Source organism: Ambystoma mexicanum, chromosome 11, assembly GCF_040938575.1.
Source record: "Ambystoma mexicanum isolate Mex_15411 chromosome 11, UKY_AmexF1_1, whole genome shotgun sequence".
Taxonomy (NCBI): domain Eukaryota; kingdom Metazoa; phylum Chordata; class Amphibia; order Caudata; family Ambystomatidae; genus Ambystoma; species Ambystoma mexicanum.
In genome coordinates this window covers 1,356,921,871-1,356,939,246 of record NC_090934.1, presented here as the reverse complement: position 1 = coordinate 1,356,939,246, position 17,376 = coordinate 1,356,921,871, and the positions used below count along the sequence as shown (strand labels likewise).

General features: G+C 46.6%; 1 protein-coding gene across 1 annotated transcript in view; it reads right to left on the bottom strand.

Moving 5' to 3' along the window:
* POLR2M (RNA polymerase II subunit M) overlaps window positions 1-17,376 on the bottom strand; it is a 70,321-nt gene that overhangs the window by 19,588 nt on the left and 33,357 nt on the right. The window contains exon 3 of the mRNA XM_069624912.1: window positions 1,713-1,932. Coding sequence (XP_069481013.1) covers window positions 1,713-1,932 — 220 coding nt within the window. The remainder of the gene's footprint in view (window positions 1-1,712; window positions 1,933-17,376) is intronic.

Below are 17,376 nucleotides of genomic sequence, written 5' to 3'. Positions count from 1 at the left end.
CATAGGCTGAACAGTAAAATAAAAACAATAAATAAGAAGTGTGCCAGCTGGTGGCAAGTGCAACGTAAGTGCAGACATCAGGTGTCAAGTGCTGAAAGGGGACTGTGGGGATACAGAAACAGACCTAGAGTGCAAGGGTTGCCAGGGGGGCAGAGCAGGTGTGCAACTGGCAGGGAGGGGACATGGGTCTGAGAACAGAGGGTAGCCAGGTGACCAGCGCAGTTACTGTTTCAGCCAGGAGATCAGCAGGGAAAGAGGATGAGAGAAAGCAGAAGCAAAGAGGAAGGTCTTGAGGTGCTTCCAGAACCGGAGATGGTTCTCAATTTTTAGCGAGGCAGGGAGGCTGTGCCTGAGGGAGGCCCCAGCCGAAGAAAGATCTACCACCAACTCGTTGCTTGGAGAAGTGACTGACCCTGAGGGAGTTGGTGTGGATAAGCCAAGAGCTTGAGAAGGAAGATATCTAGGAAGAGAGAGTTGAAGGTATTGAGGACCCAGGCCCTAGAAGGCCTTGTGGACAATGCAGAGGGTTTTGAACATAATCCTCGCAGTCACTGGGAGCCAGTGCAGAGATTTCAGTCCTAGAGAGATACGATTCCTGGGCTTGAGGCCAAGGGCACGTCTCACAGTCCTGATCTGGATGAGTTGCAGAGTAGAGGCAGGCAGATTTAGAAAGGATGTTGCACTAGTCCAGTCTAGAGAGAACCAGAGCTCTGGAGACAGTGCGCTTCAGGGGGAAGGAGAGGAAAGGAAGAATACCTCGGAGGAGGTGCAGCTGGTAGTGTGACTTCTTAGAGAAGTCAGATGTGAGGAGAGAGGGAGAGTGTGGGGTCAAAGATGATTCGAGGTTTTTAGCCTCACAGGTGGGAGCAGGAAGAGGGCCGATAGAGGCCGGCCAGAGTCACAAGAAAGGAGGGAGTGGGTGTGCCGATGAGGCGAATCTCGGCCTTACTGGCATTAAGGCAGAGATCATTGGCAGCACATCATTCTTGGATAGCAGACAGTCGGAGATGAGAGAAGGAGAAGAGGTGACTGAAGGGAGCCTGAGTGTCATCTGCATAGCACTGAAAGTTGGGGCAGAGAGTGGCAATGAGATGGGCAAGAAGTGTCAGGTATTGGTTGAAATGTGGTGGGCAAGAAGTGCCAGGAGAAGTATAAACAAAAGTAGGAATGGAGCGAAGTCAATGTGCATGAGGGAAGGTAGAAGAAAAACAAAATAAGCACGTGAAGACCATGCAGCCCAAGAGAGAGAGTAGGTACCTATGCAGAAAAGGAAGAACGGTGGAGCAGAGTGCATGGTGGAGGAGGGGGAGATTCATTTGCGTTGGTTACCATAACTGTTCAATCAGTAGTCCTGGGATATGCATTATAACCATTACACCCCTTCCACTGAAGTGCTTTTTCTGGAAGTTTGCAATTTTGAGGCAGATTATTTGAATACCATACCCAAGAACAATTGCCCCATAGAATGTTCACTGCACAGGTTAACATAGCGCAACTAGCAATATTCCTGCACGTTTTATGAACAAATATGGACTACACAAGACAAATATACAATCTGATGATATTTCATTTGCGCGGTGGGTTTCATTTGCGCATTTGGTTAATCATTTGAATAACAGTGCAGTAGATATTTGTGCAAATTATTTAAACAGAGAATCACAATTAAAAAGAATAGCACATTTTATTACAATGATCAATAATATTTTCTCTACCTCATATGTTTGTTTTTGGATCACTTGAAGATTTACAGATTCATCAATAGCGATTAGCTGCACAGGCATGTTCTGAAGTTGCGGAACCCGGGCTGAAGTAAAATCGCTGCGGTATTTGTCCCTCATGTGTCTTTCTTCGGCAGACAAAGATGATTCAATTCTCGCTGGTGATCGGCCTGGTGATGAACTGCGAGAAGACTCATTTGACCCAGAAGCCAATCTTTAAATATACAAAAATAAATTACTAGAAATATTTTAAAAACTGTAAAATGCAGCGCTTTAAAAAAGGGAGCAGAATAGATAATCCAATATATGACTATATCAGCAATGGGAGAATTTGAACAGCAATACAAATTTGCAGAAGGGTGCCCACCAGTGCTGAAACCTTAATATGCTTTAAATTCATGTACAGCGCCTCCGAGCAGTCTTTGCTGCGTAGTGCTTTATTGTTGTCCCCCCTTCCTTTGTGTGCAAACGCTTAATTTTTCCCTCGTTCATTTTGATTTTCCAAGTTTAGTTTGTCCTTGCCTCCACCTCCCTCCCTGCCCCCAATCATTCTGTGTGTTGCACACGTGATCAAGAAATACATTAGCACTAAAGTCCTTTTAATTTCAGGCGCTCTTGGCTCCATTTGTGCGCAGACCTTGCCTCTGGTAAGCACCTCCAACCAGTCTTTGCTGCATAGTGCTTTATTGTCTCCCCCTTCCAGTGTGTGAGCGTGCTTAATTTTTTCCCCCTCGTTAGTTTAGTTTTTCCACATTTAGTTTGTCCTTGCATCCACCTATCTCCGTCGCTTCCCGCAATTGGTCTGTGTGGTGCATATGTGATCAGGAAAGACTTCTTCTGTGGCTGCAGGGTCCCAGCAAAGGGCAGCTACTCTTCTGGGCATCACATATTTCCCCATTTGCCCCTTTTCGTTCATAGTAGCCCGACTGGACACCCTACAGGGACCGCCAGGTAAGGTGGTATGGGCAGCGAGCACAGCCATTATTGTACTCCAGTAAAACCCTGCCACTTCCACTTACTATCACCCACCCCTAATAACACGTTTATCTCTTTGCTCCTAAGCCGGTCTTTCTACCACACTGTTTTGCCAATACACTGCTTATAGCATATCAGAGTATATTGGCAGATAGCCATTTCTCACATAATAAACTCAGGTGCAAAGCTAGAAATTCTTACACTTTGTTTTGAATCCAGGTGCATTTCCATATTGCAATTTGTTTTGAATCTAGGCACATTTTCGTACTGCATTTGATTGAATCCAAGAGCATGTATTCCTGTGAACATGCCTAGTAACAGCTCCAAGGCCAGAGGTGCTCTTTGGTGCACAAGAAACCTACCCTCCCTCCTACCCTGCCTTCAAAGAAGCCCCCCCCTTCATGAACCCACCATCTCTCCACCTCCCATCTAGCCCCCAAACTCCCCCACAAGCTCTCCCTTTAAACTCTCCCCAGGGCCCCCTCCCGCCCCCCCATCTCTAAACCTGCCCTCTCATCCCGAAGTGCAGCTCACGCAGCACTCCTCTTTCAACAGCCTAGGCGACTCTTACATACATACCTCAGGAATCTTCACACCGCTCAAATCCCAGAAGCAGATCTTGCCATAACAAAGCATAAAATAAACAGTATCACATCGCAATTTGCAATACAATACCACTGGTTTACTTTTTAATTCAGTAATCATGTTGCAGCAACTGAGATATTATTTATGTCACTGAGTGCAGAGCTTAAAGGCACCAATAACTGTGCCTTAAGCTCTGTGCTCAGTTCACCGACAGTGTGCAGGCAGCAGCTCCTGGGCTGGGTGAAATGTATCGCATCAATGTAGAGGCCCATCATCATGAAATCACATGGAAGAGAGAAAGAGATAGAGTGCGAAAGAGAAATAGATGAACGAGACAAAGAAAGATGGAGAAAGAACGACAGAGATAAAGAGAACGACAGACAACAGCAGGTGCACCCCAACTCCACTCACAGACCAGTAGTCATACTGGGGTGTTTAGGAGAGGGTGGGGTGGGGAGAGGCCTTTTGCAAGCCCCTTATGTGCGGGATGGGTGTTAAAAAGTGGCCGCTGCTCAGAAGAAATATTTCTCATGCCTGTTCAGATTGGAGATCTATTAATTCCAGCCACTTGCTAGTACCCAGGCCCACAGTATTACAGCATGCTGGCAGAACATCTTTCAAATATTCTTTCCTGCTTGTGATTCGTGAGAAGTAAAGAAGATTGAAAAGGCCTTCTGCAAGCAGGTTATGTTATTACTGCAGGGTCCTTAGAAAGTAGGTGGAAATATTATTTCCTGCACCTTTGCAAGCACCCAGTCCTGCACTAATAACAGCATGCTGCAGAAGGCCTTTTAGATATTCCTTCTGTCTCGTGATTAAACGTGCCACGAGCACTTTAATCGCGAGACAGAAAGAAAAGTAAAAAGGTCTTCTGCAAGCAAACTGACATGCCAGCATTCTGTGACCAAAAATCTGTTAGTTTCAAAAATAGTAAGTAGCAAATGTCAATCACAGAAAATGTCATATCAATTTTACCCAATGACATGACCAAGAAACACATGGGGGTGTTTAACAGCCGCCGATTAAGCCTAAATGGCCAGGGAGCTAAAACAAGAAATACCCACTGAAAGCTATACATCCTTCTATGTCAGCAAGTGTGCCTGCTGTGGAGGAACAGGTGTGAATAGGCAACGAGGTGGTAATATCTCTGTATACCCCAAGGGAAGTGACTGCCGCAAGGGCTCCTGCAAATGCAGTCTGTAAGGCAATCCCAGGAAAAAAAGTAATATAGCGAGAAATGTATTGCTGTGTTAGAAAACTGCTAACTGGCAACATGGGACAGTTGCTGGGGACATCCCTGAGGCATGTGGGATGCATTAACCCACTAGGCTCTGCCCTGCGACATCACTGTGTGCTGCTTTCACTAGAAACAGAATGACCGCCAAAAAGCCCTATGCATGCTAAAAACCTCTGAGAAGTATGCAGGGAAACCGGAAAAATAGGCTGCCGATCTACTTTGCCTGTGTCAGTGGTAGGACAGGAGCCCACACTGCCAAAACCTGTCATTGGGCTGCCAATAGAGTGAAATGGAACTACCTGAAAGCCTGAGCTCCATTGCCAGGAAAACCCAGAAGTGCTCTAAAATACGTTTTTCCTTGGCTGTTGAAATTGCAAAATAATGGTTCCCAAACATCAGAAAAGATCCAAAATCCTTGTTGGGTGTTAACCATCACCTTATTTAAGGAATCCCCATAAGCACAATGTCAGGAGAAGCAGATTTTATCACCAAAATATCCACATTAAAAAAAGTGCTTGCCTGGGAAAATCTGTCAGACATGGGCGCAGTACCGCTGGCCGCCTGTGTCAAAGCCGTCATTTACTTACACTGGGAGTTTAAACTTGTACATTAAAACCAAATGGTTGAAAAGAGGAGACTTGCCATAAAAATGTATATAGGTTGCTGCTATTCAATCTCTATGTTTTAAAGTGAACTGATGCCAGCCACCAAACTTCAAAGGCAAATTCCACAGCGTGCCCCAAACAAAGGTGCCTTCCTTTTGCTCTCTGCCCAGGAACTCTCAGGCAGATGTTAATGAGGGGGGAGGACACATTGCTCCGCTTCTCTGGGTAGAGACAATAGACTTCCTGGATTGAAAGGGAATGCAAATTCAAGTGTTAACAGAAACTACTGCCAGCAGGAAGAGGCCTAGATTGCTCTTGGCCCAGCAAAACCTTGGGGGCAGGACCAGACAGATGTGGATCTGTAAACTACAAGAAAGTATATTTTTGAAAAAGACTGCAAAATTTGTAAAAATCGGTCAAATATAGGTTAACATGAAAATTCTGCTCACATTTTGAAACTACTCTGAACACTGTGCTATGTTCGGAGACAGGACTACAGAAATTGTTTGTGATCTTGTAGCAATTGTGATGCTAGAAATATGAAACTTCACAGGATTATGCCCAGATGTCATGTGCAGATATGTAGAAAAATGTGGACAAATCTGACATTGGGTACCCAACCAAAAGCGCAAAAAACTGTCAAATCTGAACTAAAGCTCTCACTGAGATGGGACTCGGACGGATACTTGCTCTACTAAATCTGTGATGTAAATATGTATTGTTAGAAAGTTGGTTATATTGTAAATGTGCTTTATGTGAAAAATAGATTTACTGTACAGAAACAAAGGGGAGGTACTCACTGGATTGTAAAATACAGCATCATCATGGCACCAGAGTTCCTTCTCAAATCAGGAGAGGGCAGACCCTAACCAATAGGATTCCTAGAGGGTGTGCCTAGTATAATTCAATCTACCAACCCCTTAAGGAAATGCATAAATACAGATGGTTTAGGACCTACTGACACACACAGATTCACCCATCAACTGATTACTGGCGAAGCACTTTGCAGAAGAAACCCATATCCAAGACTCCAGAACTTTGAAAGCAGAGAGGCCCAATTCCAAAGCTGAACCCTTCTCAGCTGGCCTTTTAAAATCTTGTAACCTGATTTTACACACAGGCTTCCAAGGGGCCCAACAAAAAGAACAGCCTGGCTGTGCTGTTTCTGCTTTCTTTCCAAGAACTCTTGCTAGAATCCAGAGATCCAAACCAGTAGAGCAGAGCTGTAACCAGATAGCTGCAAGCCAGAACCAACCCGTCGGATCCAGTCCAGAGTGCCGTGCTGAGTGCAGAACCTGAGCGCCCTGAATCCTGTCTGGTGGGCTGGCAGAATTCCAGTCCAGAAATCTTTGACCATATCCTTGACAGACCCCATTCCAAACAGTAGTTGTGAGTATCTATAGCATAGAATTGTCCCTAGCCAGTATCTTATCGATAAGTAATCCTATCCAAACTTTTCTATCATATCCAGAACTGCATTGTAGAAAATCTCTTGTTCTCCTGAATCTTTCCCTCATCCATATAGTCCTTTGATAATGGTAGTGATAATATCTTTGCACTAATATATTTGCTGAAGAAAGACATGCGTCTCGGCAGATAGAAGCCATCCGGAGATTTCGCTGGATTGGTGGCTGTGCTGTCGTGTAGCTTGTGGCTTCATAGACTCCTTAGTGTAAAGAAAATCCTGTTTGTAATTCAAAAGCACATCTTTCATTTGTAAATTCTGACTCTTTCTGAGAAAAACGACCTCTACTGAAACCTTCATAACTTCCGTGTATGCTAGAAACGAAATGTAAGTGTCAAATTGAAGCTAAAAGCCTCAGCTTTCCAACTCCTTATAGTTTACCCGCAATCGCGTTTCTCGCGCACGGAAAAATTTGCCGCAAATTTTTCATTTGGCTCAATTTCATCACGTGTAAAACATCTGTTCTTTGGATCCAACCTCAGAATTCAGTTTTCAACCTGCTAGTTATTCAATCATCATTGCTAGTGTTTATCTGAAACTATACAAAGCGGCTCCCACTAGTTTTGAATTCAATTTGGTGAATTAAATCCATGTTTAAGTGTTTTTTTCCCCATTCATTCCAAGCCACATTCAAAATCATTTGATCCGTTTGCAATCATTCCTGTTCCTCTCTGTGTCTGCTGGGGGAAATAGGGATTAATACTGTATTTGTTGAGTTTGTATTCCTGAAACCTGTTTTCTCTCCTTCCATATCTATATTGCATATTGGGGGATTGAGTAGTGTGCAGGGGGAAAGAGTGACATTGCATTTGACTGAACCCACACAAAGAATTATTTTATGCTGCATTATTTTTCAAATCTATACTCCTTCTGATAAAGAGATTGTTGATTGTGACATCACCCCAATGGTGATCCTTGTATAAATATTAAATAGTGAGATATATATATATATATATATATATATATATATATATATATATATATTCAAATTCATAAAATAAATCTTTTAACTTTGCAAACCAGCCTGCTTCCTGGTTCAGTGAGACCGGGCGGGATTCAAAAAGAGGGGCGTGATATAAGGGTACATCATTCAGAAATAAAAGAACAGACACAAATATATAATTAATGGTTCCAGATGTGCATCACACGCTAGGCATTGACTTAGGTGGAGTGCCGGGTTGAAGTCACTTACAGGCTCATGGCCCCTTTCAACTGTAAGGCTGAAAGGCCCGGATGCAGTTCCTGCCTTTGACACAAGCTTCTTGCTCCTCACTTCCTGTATTCAATATTCTGCACCCGAGCCTTTCACATCTGTAGCCAGGCATGCACCAATCCACAAAATTAATGGGCCATTTAACAGAGGGATGGTGCTCTGCTCACGCCGTTGGGCCTAAGGCAGGCAGGCCCGGAAAATCGGTAGGATTGGACACGGAAATATGTAGGTGGTAGGGCTGTGTAAAAAGCAGTATCCTACCGCCCAAATCCTTAGCGGTAAGTTTGTGTGATATTACTGTAGGGATAGGTGTGTAGACAGTGGATGGAAATAATATTTCTCGCGCCCGAACAGGCAGGCGAAATATTATTTCCAGCCACATTGTAAGCATCCAGGCCTTGCACTAATAACACAGCTGCTGCACAAGGCCTTCGAAAAATGTAACTCTTGTGAGTAAAGGTGCCACAAGCGCTTTAATCACAAGGCTGAAAGAAAAGGTCTTATGCAAGCCTGGCAGTATTAGTGCAGCCAGGCCGGACTGAAGACATATGCCGCCCACCCCTCAAACCGCTCACCCTGTTGAGAGAGAGGCACCCGTGGGGTGTATACATTAATGATGAGAAAGGGTAGTAGCCACCAATTATCATGAGGAGGCTAGCCAGCTGGAAGCTTAAACAGTAACTGGCCACTGAAGAGCTATAAAAAAACTCTTCGTCAGCAATTGGCCAATATGAAGGAACCAGTGTTAGAAGGCTGTATATCCAGTGAAAAAGAAAAAAAATACAGCTTTAATACAAGCACTGCAAAGCACATATTTTAAGCCCAGAACGAAAATTGAGACAAGCTGTGCACGGATACAAGATGGCCAACTGGCAACATGGGGGCAGTTGCTTCCTCACTCTAATTCCCCCCCCCCTCCAGCCCTCCACCCCTCAGCAAGGCTTCTTTCGTTTGTAAGGCACTGACACCTCCCCGATTGTGGGGCTTGTTTTTACCAAGTGGCTGTCAATATTTCTCCTACTCGTTCGGGAGAAATGTTATTTCTAGACACTTAGAATGCACATTGCTGTGGGTAATGAGTTGCTCTTTGCCCGTTTTGTAGAAAATAGAATGTGTTTGCAGAGGAAGGTAACAGGCAAGAGTGGACCTTCACACTGACTTTGATAACAAAGGAATAGTTACCCGAGAGGTAAGCAAAGCATAGTCCATCGTTTTATACAAAAAAAAAAGAAAAAAAATTGCGTTTAGTGCCACGGGCAGGCTTTAATCACGACAATGGAAAAATATTTAAAAGGCCTTCTGCAAGCAGGTTGTATTATTGGTGGGGGGCAGTCGCTTGTAGTCTTCTATTCAGGGTGGTGCAAATACTCACACAAAGGTGGTTGCTTCAAGTGATTTGTGTATGCAAATAAACAACCATATTGTGGTTCTTGAAATGCAAAACAAATGCGTACCGATTAGAGCTTGGAAGGTATGTGGTAAGTTGCTTAAATTGTAAGCAAATTCTAGCGTCATTACTTAACCAAACTGTGATCCTGGGCAAATCATTTGACCCAACCCAATGTGCTGGTAAGAACAGAAATGTGCATTTCCGCCTAAGGAAAATGAATTTGTCTCTTGGATAATCGCTCATCCCAACTTTCATCTCCCATTCGCCCTCATAGAACCCATACTGCTCCAATCTCCTATACCAATGTAGAGAAGCAGATGTACACATCACTTATTGAACCCACCCCCTGAGCTCCGTCATATTGGAATAATAGCAAGAAATCACTTTGCATGACCCCTGAAATCATCCCAATACTGCATCGAAGATATGAAAGACGTTATGTGCTCAGACAACCGTACCAAATGTATACTTAAACTGATGTGGTAGAAGGAAGTCTGCGGACACCACTGGACATTGAAGAACTATAAGTAAAGTCTGACAAGTGTAACGTGCCGTCATGAAGAGAAGAAACAAGGATGCACTGAAACAATATAAGAAACTTAAAGAATGAAGATGTGACTGAAGTAACAAAGTAACTAAATATGTGAATACAAAGAAATTATATACGCTGAGAAGATAAGCGAGAAGAGATGCAGTAGATGTATATATGCAGACACGCAAGGAAGGTGAGACATATAGAAGCTTGGTAAATGTAGGAACTATAACACGAGTAAAGCAGCCATGATGAAAAGATCGACATCGGTTTCGTATGATAGTAAGCGAAAAAGACCCAATGAGAGAGACCAAGACTTCAGACCCGATAGGCACTGAAATACAAACTTGCGCAAGAACAAATAATACTTGTTTGGCTAACGATCAAGGATACCGCAGCAAGAAGCAACCCAAGTCAGTGTTATTTACGGGGGGTGTGAGTAGAGGGATGGCAAAGGGGAAAAGGGGTGGAGGGCTGCACGGTAAAACAAAGGGGAATTTGGAAACCGGGTAAACCAAATGTGGGGCACCACGGAGGCCGGTGTGGGGTGTTGCGGTTAGAAACAATGACACCAAGAGGAAACAGGGACATTGGAGAGTAAAAGTTCTCCAAATACTATTCCAAGGGAGGAGGGAAAGAATAAATACAGGTAAACTGCTGAGGAAGTGAAGCAGTCCCAGACGGAGGGAAGGGACGACCCATCCTGGAACCTAACTCAGGACATACACATGTCCTGGCGGACTGCAAATGGGAGTGCATGTGCCCAGGGAAGGTTCAGAGGGACCTTGTTCTGAGGGGTACTATGGAGGGGGTGGGGAGGGGTGGTTTGGAAAGAAAATTATGGTGGTTGTAGGGTTAATTAGGTATGGTTTATGGTATGGACCATGGGAGGTGGAGATGAGAAGGTTAAGTGGTTGGAGAAAGCATGCCCGAAAGCAAGGGGAGCCCAAACACCGACGATATGGCTGAAGTGAACTTCGTCTCATTCAATGTACAGGGCCTGAATTTGCCAGTTAAGCGCTGGTCGATCATGACGAGACCGATCGACTTGCAGGCCTCAATTGTCTTCTTACAGGAGACACCTTCCAGAGGATGAAAGAAGATTGATCCATAGAGCGTACCCACAGCAATACCATGCCTCTGGCGGGGGAAAAAACAAGGGGGTAGCTATACTAATAGGGGCCAAAGTGGTATTTAGAAAACGGGCAATACAGAGGGATCGAGAGGGGCGATACTTTATCCTGAAAGGGATGATACAGGACCAAATATACACACTAAATCACAATATACACCTCGAACGAGAGACAAGATCTATTCCTGAGGGAAATACTAAAAACCTTGGGGGGGATGGTGTGAAGGCCACATAGTGATTGGCACACACTCAATTGTGTCATGGATCCCATCCTGGACAAAACACTTCTACCCACAGCGGCAAGCGCGAGAAACAGACAGGCGTTGGGTACACTTTTCCAGGGACCTGGCGCAGATTGAAACGTGGAGATTCTTCCACGAGCAACAGAAGGAGTTCACCCACTACTCAGCTGTACACAAAGGGTACTCGAGAATTGACATGGTGCTGGTCTCATCCACTCTGATCCCCCGGATTTGTAAGGTAGAAATGTCCAATACCTGTCGGATCACGCCGCAGTCTTAGTAAATATGGACATGGGTCAAAATGTCCATGAGAGCCATAAGAATTAAAGTATATTAAGGGAGCTGGCTCTTAGGGCACACATGGAGAAGGTAATACATAACTGCTTCCATGAAAAAAAATTATGGGGAAACAAATTGGGGAGTAATCTGGGACACGGGGAAAGCGGTGATCTGGGGCGAATTCATCTCACAAAAAAAACGGCATACATGCGGGAAATAGGGTTTATTAAAAAGAAACAAGCATTGCTGAAAGCTGAAACACCACAAAACTAGGCAATCCCAAAAATCACTTCGATTGGTTTGAACAGCAAGAGCCCAACTCGACATGGGAGAGAAACGTGGATCCCAGCGAACATAAAGGTCCATTGTATGGAATCGAAGGACTTCTCCACATCTAAAAGAGGAGCCACTTCTAGTACCTTTAGGTCCAGGGTTGGCCCAGGCTACAAATTCAGTTTAGGTCGTAGACCTACTTGGAATAAGCCCTAACTGATCACCCACCACACACCTCGACATACAAGGTGCCAATCTAGTCGGCAGAATCTTAGCGAGGATTGCATCGTCAGTGTTTATAAGCAAAATCCGCCTATAGGCTGAGCAGTCAAAGAGGACTTCTGCAGGTTGAGGTCCTCAGCCTGTTTAAGTTGTTTTAAGATGCCTCTGGAGCAGGACTCCGCTACCAACCGGTTTATAAACAGGCATAAGCAGTCTGCAGACCTAGACCCCGCTCCCACACTATTTATGCCCTAAATGAGAGCTAGAAAGTCTATAGAGCAAACCCCTGCACCCTACTTCAGTTCTTAAACCAGCACAGGAGGATTCCAGATTAGGCCTCTACTCCCAAAGAATGAATGAGAAAAGAAAAAAAAAATCTGTATGGCCCCTGCAACACCACAAAGCCTTCCCTGGAAAAGCCCTCCGAACAGACACTTGCCATCTAGAGCAGAACCCCGCCAGAGCACAAATTCTGTCAAGAAATGTGTGGAAAAGGGGGCGCTGTTGAGCAGCCAGAAAGATGGCCGCTTAGCTCTAAAGCTCTATGACCCACAGACTATAATCTGCGATCAACGGCGGAATCCTTCTTCCTGTACCCCCAAGAACGACACCCGAGTGCCCCCTGTAAACGGGGCACACTGCGGAAAAACCGCTGTCGGCGGCTCAGCGGCACCGAAGATACAGCAGAGAACGTCAGCCAGCCATACAGGCCTGCTAGGCCCGCCTCCTGGAGACGCGGTAGAACCTGGGCGGCTCCCAGAGTACATGCTTGAGAAGCGGCGTCGCATCCCGTGGAGGAGCCCCTCCACCCCCGACCTGCTGCCGGCTCCAGTGCTGCCGTGGGGGGAGAAGGGACGTGACCGCTGATCCGCGCCCCCAGCCGGGGCGCCTTCAACTTTGCCGCTGCAGGCCCTTGCTGACGGCGGGCGGCAACGGTAGGTGCCCCCTAGGGGGAGGGCCGTGTCGCTGCAGTCTGCATTGCGGCCTCACCTGGGCCCCATGAGCCGCGTTGCATCGGTGGTGTGGCCGCGGCTCGCCCTCCTTCCCCAACATCACTCACTGCTTTGTCGGGGCACAGCCGGTGACCACTAGCCGGAGATCCGGATTAACTGAAGGAACACTCGCCGCGGCCTGGTCCCCTGCCTGTGAGGCCTGGCGCCACTAGCCTTGCACGCACAAACCAGCTCCCCAGCCCCCCCCCCCCACATACTGACTGACTGCTCCTAGGAATATATAAAATAATAACTAGCAGTAGGGGCAGCTGAAGAATTAAACTATGCGCCGGCCCACAATAGTGGGCAACTGACGCCTCACACGACTGCCTCCGCATCCGAGGGCTCCACACGTCCATGTGCTGCTAATCTTAATCTGGAGGAGCTGCGACTGTGCAGGGTGCCGTAAAGGATGCAATCACACCTCTATACCAGCATTCACGGATCGGAACAAGATCATCTCCTCATTTTAGGGGGCCCCTCCGATTTATCCCATCAACTGCACAGCGCCCAGCGACCCCAAACACTGTAAAGGGATACTGGCTACACAGAAGCCCTCCCGACTCCCCCCAGCTCCCCATACATAAAGAGAGGTAGGGATAGTCCCTTAAAGCATACTATGGATTGGGACATATGAAAATCGTTATACCAATGGTATCCACTATGCTTTTATAGAAAAAAATTGAGTGTAATTTAAAAGAAATGTTTAGCTATGGGGTATCCTAACAGCGGATATCACATTTATTTTATGCCACTCTCAATACTGAAAACATTCCTTGTTTTTTGAAAAAAGGATTTAATAATTTTTTTTAATAAGATTAATTTTTATTTCTTAGCAGCCATCAATGGCAGTTCTCACCATCTACTGTTCCTGCGACTACTGTGAAGCACTTGTTAAACCCACCAGCATACAGGCTGCCCACTCCCAACCAGTCGGGGCAAACACCTGCATTATTGGACCCACTTCCTGCACGTCGCAACCACGTGCCAACTGCCACCCCCACTCCGGGACTCCAGACCCACGGTCCTCACCAAATCTGTCAAATTAGGCGCTGCTCCCCGCCACAGCAATGCCCAACAGATCGCGAGGAGCTCGCAAAGCAGGCGCCATGGATAAACTTACCACGGTAACGCCCAGGGCGGACCAAACGTCCTCCTCCACAGCACAAGACGACGGGGATATCCACCCAGACCCCCCACAGCCTGACTTGTCTGCGATGATGGAGTCCCTGGCCAAGAACTTTGCAGCTTTCCACGAAAAATTGGATGATATCAACGCGAACGTTGCCTCCCTAAGAGCTAAACTCGACCAACATGGGGCCAGGATCACCGAGACAGAGCAAAGAATAGGAACCAATGAGGACAATGTCCACACCCTACAAAACACTGTCACGGAGCTCGTCCGCGACACGAAGCAGGTCAAAGCGAAGTGTGATGACCTCAAATCGAGGTTGCGAAGAAATAACATTCGCATAGTGGGGCTGCCTGAATCTGCGCTAAAAGGGCGGATGGAACTCACGGTCGAACAACTTCTCCAAGACCTCCTCGATAACCCCAAGTTGTCACCGTTCTTCACTGTTGAAAGAGCACATCGCTCACTGGCACCCCGGCCTAGACCAGGAGACTTCCCCAGACCAATGATTGCAAAACTGCTAAGCTACAAGGACAGAGACCACATACTCTGTCTAGCCAGAGAGAAAGGGGAGCTAAGGCTGGACTCACAAATCATTAGGATTTTCCCCTGACTTCTCAGTAGGGGTGCAGATGGAGCGACACCAATTTGGAGGTGTGAAAAAAAAAAAAAAACACCCGAACACGCAATGCTCTTCCCTGCCTGTTTAAAATTCACCCATCGAAACAAGCTGTACTTTTTCACGGCCCCGGACGAGGCAGTCAAATTCATCGAGGCACAAATCCCACTGGTGGATCCTCCTGAAGATCCGATGGACGACGACTAGGATCGGGGCTCCCGTGGCCCAGCCGTGGCCCTGACCGGCCGTGCCCAACCTACAACTGCCCCCCAGTGGGTTAACTTGTCCCCCATGTTGCCATTTTGGCTCCCATACTACATGGGGTCTGCGCCGAATCACTATGCTTAGCCAGAAGAGAAGCCCTGCTTACCGTCCTCTCCAAACAGGGTAAACCCCCAGAAGAATGTGGTTCCTATAAGCCCTTATCGCTCATCAACATGGACATGAACATTTTTGCTAAAATAATAGCGAATAGGTTCCTTCTAGTCATGCCCCATCTAGTGCACGCAGACCAAAGTCTACGGCACTCAATACCCGCCGTCAATTCAATGTGATGTCCAGAATTGACCCGAAGGCAGACGCAGTGGCGGTCACACTGGACGCCCAGAAGGCATTCGACATGGTCTCATGGCAATACTTGTGGGCCGTGCTGGGAAAAATGGGAATTGGACCAAATATGATCTCCTATATAAAACTCCTGTATACAGGACCAATGGCCAGGGTGCTGGTCAACTCCATCGTCTCCTCTCCCTTCGCGCTACATAGGGGTACCCGTCAGGGATGCCCGTTCTCCCCCATCCTTTTTGCGATCGCCATTGAGCCCATGGCGGACCATGTCAGAGACCGGCACATCCATAAAGGTATTCGCCTACAGGACACACCGGAAATCATCTCACTGTATGCCGACGATGTACTCCTATATGTCAGAAACCCCTCCACATATCTAGACTCGATCATCCGAGACAACTAAAATAGGCACTTACTCTGGCTTCACCATCAACTATTCTAAATCAGAAATATTCCCTCACTGCGGCAACCCAGCAACCATCATGCAAATTCCCCCTACACTGGTCCCCAGGTGGCATCAGATACCTCGGGGTGCAAGTGTCACTAACCAAAGCCTCCTTACTAGCAGATAACTATGAGACAACGGCACCGCTCATTGAAACCAAAATGCTCAAATGGCACAATCTCCCACTGTCCCTTGCGGGCAGGCTGTCCCTAATAAAAATGATCGCAGTCCCCAAGCTCCTCTATATTTTTGCCACCGTGCCAGTATGGCCTGTGAAGCAATATTTCAAGAGGTTCCACTCGGCGTGCGCCCAATTTCTCTGGCATTCTAGAGCCGTCTGTAAGAAGTGGCAACATATGACCGCACCCTACGCGAAAGAAGGTTTCTCAGCCCCAGACCCAACACGGTATTGGATCGCGGCACAGGCCCAACATGCCACACACTGGTACGCACACTTGAACCCGCCCCCTCATGTCAAATTAGAAAAACTGGCAGGCGACGGGAACAACATCATGACCCTACTACTACACTGCACGTTCCAGTCAGATTCCCCTTGAGAACCCGTGGCCGCCACGATCAGAGCATGGAATAGTATACTAGATTCGAAACAAGAGCATCGCCCATACTATAAATGGCTTCCCATATGGCAATTCCCTGGTCTCTCCCCACACACGACCAGCATTTCCTGCGGCACTGGGAACACCTGGGCTATCGAGCACTAACTGATCTATACCCGGACAGTAAATGTATTAGTCCTCAAACATGGCAGCCCGAACACTCCAACTCACCGCTTGAGCTACAACAATACTTCAGGCTAAGAACGGCAGTCCGCGAAATGTGGCCCCCATACCCAGACGAGCCCCCAGACTCACCAGAACTCCAATACTTATTAAATTCCGCAGGAGGCAAGGGCATAATACCCCCCCCTGTACAAAATGCAGCTGGGGAAATTAGAGGATGCATCCCCCAAATCACGGGAAGCTTGGGCCAGGGAGCTAGAAATGGAAATCACTCAAGGGATGTGAAACAAAATGTGTGTGCACACGCGCAAAGTCTCCCTTAGCGCTAGATTCCGCTGCATACAATATAAACTCATTAAAAGACTTTATTATACACCGCTCAGAGTTGCGAAATTCACACACACCCCGACCCACACATGCCCGAAGTGCAAGTCTGAAGAAGCAGATCATATACATATGTTTTGGTCCTTTGCTGCGCTGGGTGGGTTCTGGAAGGAAGTGATGGAAGCACTCACAGATAATTGGCTCCCCGGTAGACGTTGACCCATTGGCCTTGTTTGGAATTTGGACTGGAGAAAGTGTGAAAAAAATGTCAAGATTTTTAAATACAAGTACTATTGGGGCTAAAAGATGTATACTGCAATGCTGGAAGCGGCGCTTCCCCCCCCCCCACCCTGCAGATGTGGCCGAAAGCCCTTACTTGGGTACAAACGTGTGAAGAAGAGTATATCGGATCACTACCCATGCCATCTCGTCCCAAAAACATGTGGACCGAATTCTGCAGTTATCTAAACAGACGTGGTTGAGTGGAGCTCTACACCACCGCCAGGTTCGCCCGACCCAACATACGTACTGAGCACTTTATGATCCCTTGTGATACCACTCCTCCCCTTCCCCCACTCTGAGCTGCTAGCAATAGTGCATGATGTAATTCCTAAATGCAATATTGAGATTGTTGTTAATCTCTATTTAAAATGTGCTGTACCTGTCCTAACTTTCTGCCAATAAACAAG